Here is a 10,112-nt window from a genome sequence, read left to right on the forward strand (position 1 = left end):
CATAAATTGATGCAAAATCTGTTTTAAGGGCTGTGGGTCTTCTATGGCCTCTGCTTTTTCCGCTTGACCACATTTTTAACAGTAATAAAACCAACTTATCTGATCGTAGTCATGGTAACCAAGACCCTTCTTGCCCTTGTTGGGGGAATGGGACCATAGATCCCAGAGTGAGTTTTGCAGATTATTTGTTAAATATAACAAATAATTGTGTCTGATTTGTCTCAGATGTTACAACATTTACTTGCAAAGTCACCTAGAGAGTCTAAAGTGCACTATTGAAAAAAATTGTTACCTATTTTTTAAAGCATTTATTAGTCTTTGTTAATGTTAGTAAAAATCGTATTGTTCATTGTTTATTTTTAAGTTTACAGTGCATCAACAAAATGTAAACAAATGCATCTTTGGATTTTTAAAAATGTTTAATGTTGAAATTAACTAAGATTAATAAATGCTGTAGAAGTATTCTTTATTGCTAGTTCATGTTAACTAAGTCAAGTCAAGTCAAGTCATCTTCATTTATATAGCGCTTTTAACCATGTAGATTGTTCCAAAGCAGCTTTACAGTGATAATAGGAAATTAAAGTAACAGATTGTTTTGGCTTTATGGCAGCTCTAGAATAAAGTTATTTTCCAGCTAAAGTTAGTTTTGATTGATTCACTTCTGTCGCAACGTTCATTAGTTATTAACTTAGGGGCCGCTAACACAACACCGTTTTAACAGAAAACTCTTAAGTTCTCTCTACGCAAATTTTAAAAACGCGAACCTGTGAGAACGCTGATAGCGTGCACATGCCACTTAAGAGTTAATTCTATAGGTATGCGCGTTTGAATATATGTGTGCGGGCATGTAGTCCTTCCCTAAAAGAATAACCCTCAACAAACTACTTGTCTGGCCTTAAAATTTATGATACAGAATTTTATCGCTTCGGCGTAGCCACGTGAACCGGAATTATCCTGACATCGATTATCTGTACAGAGGTAAAGGGAAGGAGGCCTTCACAGGGGAGGGACTAGTGACACTTTAAGACTGCGTTGTCGCCCCGTCCAGACGCAGGTCCTTCATCAGATCTGGATATGGCCTGGATCCGGCAGACTGCGGTAAACCTCGGGATAAACAAAGAGAATAATATTAGCGTAGATGCCATTCTTCTTATGATGTAACGAGTACATCAGGATTTGGATCTGAAACATGGACCTTGCTAAAGATGGATTTGACCAAACTTGAAGTTTTTCAAATGTGATGCCTATGCCAGATCCTGGGAATTTCGATTTGTGACCACATCACCAACGACGCAATCCGAGCCAGATGCCAACAATAACCAGGCATCGAAGAGCAGAGACAGCAACGACGGCTGAGATGGTTTGGACATGTATGCAGAATGGATGCAAATAGATTACCACAATGACCAACCCAGTGGAGAATCCAGCGCACTGCACCCAAGAAAACATGGATCAAGCAAATCGAAGAAGATCTGAAGAACCAGCTGCTTGACCCACAGCAGGCAAGATTAGTCGCCACAGACCGAAAAGCATGGAGACAAGTGATCTAACGAGTTTGAAATCCTGCGGCACCCACAGCAGTATACTGGTTGCGAGGTCGTCCTCCCCAAGATGCCAGCTAGGGATTAAAGAAGACATCAGGATTTAAGGGAAGTGTTCTCGGTTCCGGCTGACCTAATCTATGCAGCCTAATATTGAATTATAGAAGTCTATAATGTGTTATGTGTATGCTAGGTCAAAGAGAGTACGAAGCCTTGTGTTGCGCCATACTGAACTTGTGATCGATAAGACATCTCTTAATTTATTGCTACAAACTGATAACGGTCAGATAAGTATGATTTAAACCATGCTAATGCAATTCCACTAATGTCAACATAATTTTCGAGTCCATTTAAAAGGATATTGTGGTCGATGGTATCAAATGCAGCACTAAGATCGAGTAACACTAATAGAGAGATACAATCACAATCAGATGATCGAGATCGGCCTGTAATTGACTAATTCTGTAAGATCAAGTTGTGTTTTTTTAACAAGCGGTTTAATCAAAGCCAGCTTAAAACTTTTTGGTACGTATCCTAATAACAAAGATGAATTAATGATATTAAGAAGAGGATCTTTGACCTTTGGAAGCATCTCTTTCATTAGCTTAGTTGGTATAGGGTCTAATATACATGTTGTCTATTTAGATGATTTAACGAGTTAAAAAAATTCTCCCTTCTCTTATAGAAATGAATTAATCTCATTTTTACTTAGGAAGACTACAATGCACTCCCTGACGCGATTCTGTAGTAGACGGTTGCATAGGTATAATTTTCTCCCTGATATTATCAATCTTATAAGTGAAGAAGTAGTCATTACTGCTGTGCTGCTTGGAAACTTCTGTGCTTGAGGCTTTATTTTTCGTTAGTTTAGCCACTGTTTCAAATAAATACCTTGGTTTTTGTTTTGTTTTCTTCTGAAAAATAAGCAGATCTAGCAGCTTTTAAGGCCTCTCTGTATGCAATCGAGCTCTCCTTCCATGAAATGCGAAATACTTCTAGTTTTGTTTTCTTCCAGTTTCTTCCAACTAAAATAGAATACTGTTAAATAGATTACTGTAAAAAGATTTTAACAAATGAAAACTTATTTTAAAGTGTTAGTGGTATTTTGGAAACTCTCCCCATTTTGTATAATAAAATTCAACCTCTCTTCCAGCAGATAACGATCTGTCTCATGTCTGGGTCACAATCCAGCTCCATCATGGACCAGAACACAACCAATTCAACTCAAGGACCTTGTGGCTTGTCTGAAATGCCAGCTCGTACATTCTTTATATCTGTATACTCTCTGGTTTTTCTGGCAAGCCTGGCACTCAACAGCATTGCAATATATGTGTATTTTTGTAAACCTACAAGCCAGTCCAGCATCACAGTCTATCTCAAGAATCTGGTTATAGCAGACTTGTTTGTCTGCCTGTGTTTGATATTACGCATTGCCAAATACGCAAGCACTTCAGTGGAAATACAGCGGATCTACTGTATCTTTGGTGCTCCAGCTTCCTACCTCAACATGTACTCCAGTATTCTCTTCATGGGCTACATTGCTGCAAACAGGTATGGATGTCCATCCATCCATCCATCCATCCATCCAAAATAAACAGTAAAACCATATTTTAATTACAATAAAAGAAAATGTCTCGGTTACGTATGGTAACCCTCGTTCTGAGTAGGGAACGGAGACGTCTCGTCGGAGGAGTTTCCAACGATTTGGGATCACGCTAGGGAGACCAATTGCCTTCGAGTGAATTAAAAACGAGCCAATGAATATTGGCATGCAGGACTTGCAAGCTGACTCTTCTCCCTCCGATGCAGCGATCGACATCTGATCCTCCGGTGGGGCCCCGAAGGAAACGACTGGAGCCACACGAGATGGGCCAGCGCGCTCCTCCAAGGGCCCCAGTGGCAGCGATGCAGAGGAGTGGGAAGCCTGAGGGGATCTTTCAGTCCTCACTGTAACCCTCTTGACCACCAATGGGATTAGCCGAAGTAGCCTTTTTCTGGAGTAAACCAGAAGAAGAACTAGATCGGGGAATCTCCAAAGGGATTCGCAGTCTAAGTCTCAGCACCGCGATGGTCATGTTCCCACAGTGAGATAATTCTTTAATCTTGAAGCTCATCACTCAGAGGACACACCGGTCGGCTCTGAAGCTAAAAGCATATGTGTATGCGCTCGCTTCCGCTTTATACCCGCACTGGCAGGCGGGGCGCGGAATGCAAGTCCTGCATGCCAATATTCATTGGCTCGTTTTTAATTCACTCGAAGGCAATTGGTCTCCCTAGCGTGATCCCAATTCGTTGGAAACTCTTCCGACGAGACGTAGGAGTTCCCTAACGAAAGGGAACAAATGATTTCATTTTTTTATAATTATAAATTGTATAATTTATATATTATTAATAATTAAATATATTAGTTAAGATAATAGTTATAAAATAATAATTATAAAAGAAATAATAATTATTATTGTTATTATTGTAATTATATATCACATTGAAATTGTGTAATTATAATGTAACTGTATGTAAATAACTACATTTATTTGTATAACGATGATGAAAAACAAATTAAAACAATATTGTAATATATATTTGTATATAAAATATAATATACAGTAGTGACCAAAAGTATATCCGGAGGAGATTTTTTTATAACCCTGTTCGATTAAATTATCAAAATATAAGGGACATATGTTTTATCTTTTAAATATTTTAAATGTGAAGAAAAAACAAAACTCTAAACTTGATTAAGATTGTTTATCTGGACCAGAAACTACACAGTCACCGCATATTAAATAACTGGACCAGCAACTACAGCGTGTTAAATAAAGCAACATGCAGCAAATCATCAATGTTACTTGGTCTTCTCCTGGACTGAAGTACAGGCTCTACTCTTCAGCTCAATGGTGGCCCAAAAAACTACATTTTACAGTAAACTACTGGCAACAGTGGACTATATTAGTGAACTAATGTAGGGAATAGTGAATGAGGGTATAGGTTGTGATTTGGAAAACAGCCTCTGAGCGTCGACTTTGAGCGGTGTTAATTCACAGTAGCTATATTCCTGTAGGCTATTTTCTCGAAAACGACAAAAATAACCCAGAATGCGTTGTTTTCTACCATATTACTGTTTTAATGGAAAATGTTATGATTCTGTCAGAATTTGACCTTTTTTTTACAGCAAGGGTTAACAGTGCAGGCCAGACATCACTAAAAAATATTACACACTAAAGAAAAGGCTAATTACCAGTTCAACATTACATGATTATATTTTACTTCAGTAGAAAGTCATGGAGGTGCAAACGTCACAAACACTGTTTCTGTATTTTGAAAGCCTTCTCTGTGTTCTTTGAATTCTTTGCTCCTTTGTTTCAGGTACATGAGGATTGTTCGGCCACTGGAGACTCACATGCTGCAAACAGTCCGCTCGACCCGCTACATCTGCATAGTGACCTGGGCTTTCCTGTTGTGCTTTATTTGTGTCTATATTGCTGTTTTTTTCAGTTCTGATAAAGAAAACACTCCCAACAGTGGTTTTAGCTGTAAAAGTTTTCATAACAGCTTGCTCAAACAGATCTACATGACCATGCATATCCTTTCCTTTTTAGTATTTTTGTCTGTGCTGGTATCCCTGATTCTGTTTTATTGGGGGAACGTACAGAGGCTTCGACAAGCTCAGCGCACAATGCCGGAAAAGCCTAGGGACGCAAAGCTCAGCAAGTCAAAACGCAACATGCGAGTACTGGTGGCGGTTTTCTGCGTGTGCTTTGTGCCCTATCATATGGTGAGACTGCCGCACGTGTTTATCAGTCCCCTTCTGCATGACTGTACAGCAGCTCAGGCCTTCTACATCATAAAGGAGCTGACCGTCCTGCTTGCAGTGCTAAATGCCTCCCTGGATCCACTTATTTACTTTTTCTTTTGCAAGACCTTCAGGGCCCGGCTTAACCTTCAAAGATTTCAACAAAGAAACCAGTAAGTTGAGTTAAAGGTGTAATGTGTGATTTCTGCACCAGTAGCGGCACGAAACGAAACTGCAAAAATTCACATCCAGCCAACATTTCATGATGGGGCCAATGTAGCCAAGATATGGTCGTGAAATATGGGCCCTACATGGGTTTGTCATGGGTCCCATGTCACCCCTATCTGAGTTAACCCCAGTATGGGCCCCAAATGGGTTTGTCCATGGGTCCCATGTCACCCCTATCTGAGTTAACCCCAGTATGGGCCCCAAATGGGTTTGTCCATGGGTCCCATGTCACCCCTATCTGAGTTAACCCCAGTATGGGCCCCAAATGGGTTTGTCCATGGGTCCCATGTAATCCCTATCTGAGTTAACCCTAGTATGCCTATAGTACATTGGCCTCACCATGAAATGTTGGCTGGGAACAGGTTCACGTCCCCTATATTTGATTTCATTGCTTTACTGACAGCAGCACTTGAGCTGCATGAACTCCACAAGTTTGTGTAAAACCTGATGATCATGTTCTCCAGCATCATTTGAGAATGTTCACATCTTGTGCTTCAATGGAAGCAAGAACATCTGACGACTGTACAAAGGAGTTAACTTGATCAATTTATTTGTTTAATTAGTGATGTAGCAGTAGTGCAGAAATATTTATTTTAATTTTAAGACTTTTCTTTGTTTTAATATAAATATATATTAATATAAAATCTTAAATATATATTGAATATACAATTCTAACATGATGTCCATCCAAGGAAAATTGACATCTTCTCCCTTTATTTAAATATTCTTAAAAATGTGCTTGGATTCAGTTGTTTTATTTGTGCTAAAGGAATGAAACCTGCCAAATTGTGCAGACAGCATTGTTGATCAGGCTGTCATTAAAACAAAATTATGAACACATGCTAAAACAAGAGAGAGACAGCCAACTAAATATTAATAACTGATTATGTTGTAGTCAATGTATGCTTTTTGCAGGGAGATTTTAGTGTTTCTATTTGCATTTTTTTTATTACATAAGAAAATAAAACCTGTAGCTGTAGTTGCCTTGTTTGCCAAATAATTTAGTCAGATAAATACTTTAAGTATTTTGTTCATTCCTCATATTTAAAATATTTACAAAAAAAAATATTTTCCTCTTATATTGATGGTTTAATCAAATTTGTCAACACATTCTCATCCCAAGGCGTCATCTAACTGACACTTTTGACCATGCGTCAACATGCCCACGCACATGGTACCCCTTAAGCGTCAATATGAGACGCTCATCCTCGGGCGTCATCTAACTGACACTTTTGACCATGCGTCTAAATCCGACGCACATGGCACCCTTTAGCGTCAGTTAGATGACGCTTCCAGTATGGGTAGGTTTAGGTCTGGGGTAGGGTTAGGGTTAGACCACTAGGAGGCGCGTCTCATATTGACGCTTAAGGGGTACCATGTGCGTCGGCATGTTGACGCATGGTCAAAAGCGTCAGTTAGATGACGCCTTGGGATGAGAATGGGCTGAATTTGTAGGATCATTAAAAACAACATCACTTTTGGCCACCACTGTAAAGACATTATATAATAATAATAATAATAATAAATGCACTTTTATTACAGCACTCAGCGTGGGGTGAGAGAGGAAACCAGCTTTAACTGTGCCTGACAAACACAACATCCGTATTTAAGTCTCCTTTGAACTCCCACTAAATCCTCATATGGAGAGCTAATAATAATAAATCAGGAAAGCTCTTCGGACAACTGTAAAGTGGTATATGTTATTTTGTAAATGTTCTTGTGTTGTATTCTTTTGTATTTATATGTATTTGATTGGATTTGTAAAACTAATTTGCAAAGTATTTCAGTTACTTTAAGTTATTTAAGTTATTCTGTTTACATTGAAATCCTTACATGGCACTTTTAAGTTAAATTCAGGTATGTTCTTTAAATGTTTTATTTTCTTGTTAGTTTATTCACATAAAAAGTTACATTTTGTCATATTTCCCAGATTCAATTTTTTTCCCTTGAAATATTATTTTCTTTTGTCTGTGGAAAACAAAAGCAAATATTTTTTGCAGAATGTCTAAGCTTCTCTTTTCCACATTCACACAGTCGAGCTCCAGAAAGGACAAAAAAAAAAAAAAAGAAGAAAAAGGAATAGACCAGGTCTGACTCATTTTAGTTAACCTCTGTTTAGCTCTGCATTTGTTTGATCAAAAATACAGTTTAAAGTTTAAACAGTAATATTGTGAAATATTATTAAAATAACTGTTAAAATTTTTATTTATTCCTGGTATCAAAGCTGAATTTTCAGTATTATTACTCACACAGTGTCACATGATCCTTCAGAAATTATTCTAATATATTGATTTTGTGCTCAAGAAACTTGTGAACTTTAGTTTTTTTTTCAGGATTTTTTGATGAATAGAAAGTTTAAAATAGCAGCATTTATTTGTAATAGTAAAGACTTTTACTTTTCTGTCAATTAATGCATCCTTGCTGAACAAAAGTGTTAATTTCTTTACTCACCCCAAACCTTTGAATGGCATAGTGTACATTATGCTCACAAAGCACCATATCTGCTTTGCATGACCTGTTTTATATATATATATATATATATATATATATATACAGTATATACTGTATATATATATATATATATATATATATATATATATATATATATATATATATATATATATATTTATATATTTATATTGTCTCATTTATAGTCTCATATTGTTTGTTCCTTATGTTGTCTTGCACTGTTCATTGAGTCTCAGAGAGACGTTATTTCATTCACTGTATATTTGTATATGGATGTGCTGAAAATAAAGCTCTTTTGAATTTAGAAACATCTGACAAAGTTGATTGTTTTATTGGTAACACTTTAGAATAATGATCCGTCATTAATAAGCAGAAAGTAATGCAGAACTAATGATCAGAACTACATTAACACTTCAGCTACTACTATTAACTAATATAGAAACAAACTAAAAATAGATACATAACTAATCAGTAAGTAATATCAAATTTAGGACTAAGATAGTTCCTTATTAGGTAATCAATAATTACTTAATGAGTTTGGCATCATTAAGAACTAATAGGTAATTTTGACAAATTATAAAGAAATTACTAATTAATTACTAATGACAACATGTGTCTGAGACGTTATAGCTATTGTCTTTTTTTGACTCCGTGGTCCTAAAATGCATTACTAATTACTTGTGTTAGTCACTATGCAGGAACTACGAGTGATCTGGACCATTACTTTAAAGTGAAAAAAGAATTTATTGGTTTTTCAGAACATTTAAATGTGCACACACATATCCATCTGAAAAATGAAGCAGTATTCATACAACAAAATAGAATGAAAGGAAGACATAGCACGACCATAAACAAAAACTAAACTATAAATACATTTTAGAAAATTATATACATTTTTTTTTTTTTTAAAGACAGTGATGCACCTAGCCCTTGAGTTACAGCCTTGCCTAAATGTAGGTACCATATTCTATCAAAATGTATCCATCAGTCATGTTTTCTAGTTAAATGCAATGTTTATGAGCCGGAACACCGTTAAACCTCCAAGGTGTACGAATGATACTTCCCCCATTTCAAGTTGTACTCCTCCACTTTATCAAGCAACCTATTGGACAGTTGTTTAAGAGCAGCCAGCTGACCCAGAGCGGCGTGCCACAAATCCAGTGCTGGTGCAGAGGGGGCTTTCCATTCTTTGACCTAAAGTTTCTGGCCTAGCATGAGGACAGTCTGGGTCCAGTTACACTGTAAAAAAAAATCCAAATTTTACAGAAAATAACTGTGATTTTTTGACGATCTATTTTTTTTTTCATTTTAAATTGTACTCAAAACACTGTAAAATTACAAATAATATCTGTCAAATAAAAATTCAGCTGTTATTTTAGGTATTGTGACATTAATGACAAATTGCAGTAATTCACATTTTTTTATACAGGAAATTGATTGTATTTTTCATACAGTATTTTTTCTGTTTTCTTAAATTACATAAAAATGTATGTAAAATTACAAATATAATCTGTAATTAAACAGTAACAAAACAGTTAGATGATAAAACGGTCAAATGACTGGCAGCCCCCAAAAAACTGTAACATTGTGATAATTCAGGATATACCTGTAAAATAACAATACCTTCAGTGGAAAAAAAAAATCGTAAAAAAAGGGTCAAATGACTGGCAGCTACGGCTGCCAAACAAAAACCATAAAATTAAAGTAAAATCTTCTAATTCAAATAAAACAAAAAAAACACTGTTATTTCACAGGTATTTCCTGCATTATTATGATCATATACCTTCATTGTAAAAAAATCGTAAAAAAAGGGTCAAATGACTGGCAGCTACGGCTGCCAAACAAAAACCATAAAATTAAAGTAAAATCTTCTAATTCAAATAAAACAAAAAAAACACTGTTATTTCACAGGTATTTCCTGCATTATTATGATCATATCCATTTATTGTAAAAAAATCGTAAAAAAAGGGTCAAATGACTGGCAGCTACGGCTGCCAAACAAAAACCATAAAATTAAAGTAAAATCTTCTAATTCAAATAAAACAAAAAAAAAACACTGTTATTTCACAGGTATTTCCTGC

General features: G+C 36.1%; 1 protein-coding gene across 1 annotated transcript; it reads left to right on the forward strand.

Moving 5' to 3' along the window:
* The first annotated feature begins 2,705 nt into the window (after window positions 1-2,705).
* On the forward strand, window positions 2,706-6,305 carry LOC130095986 (P2Y purinoceptor 14-like). Its single transcript, XM_056262600.1, has 2 exons — window positions 2,706-3,092; window positions 4,908-6,305. Exons 1-2 carry the CDS (start codon window positions 2,713-2,715, stop codon window positions 5,509-5,511), a joined length of 984 nt encoding a protein of 327 aa, XP_056118575.1. The 5' UTR covers window positions 2,706-2,712; the 3' UTR covers window positions 5,512-6,305.
* The last annotated feature ends 3,807 nt before the right edge of the window (window positions 6,306-10,112 follow it).

The sequence above is a fragment of the Rhinichthys klamathensis genome, unplaced genomic scaffold (genome assembly GCF_029890125.1).
Source record: "Rhinichthys klamathensis goyatoka isolate OS25496 unplaced genomic scaffold, OSU_Roscu_1.1 h1tg000194l_1, whole genome shotgun sequence".
NCBI classification, from domain to species: Eukaryota; Metazoa; Chordata; class Actinopteri; order Cypriniformes; family Leuciscidae; genus Rhinichthys; species Rhinichthys klamathensis.

Coding starts and splice junctions, on each gene's coding strand:
- LOC130095986 (XM_056262600.1), top strand. CDS start 2,713: ATGTCTGGGTCACAATCCAGCTCCATCATGGACCAGAACACAACCAAT. Junction 3,093..4,907: donor GGCTACATTGCTGCAAACAG/GTATGGATGTCC, acceptor CCTTTGTTTCAG/GTACATGAGGATTGTTCGGC.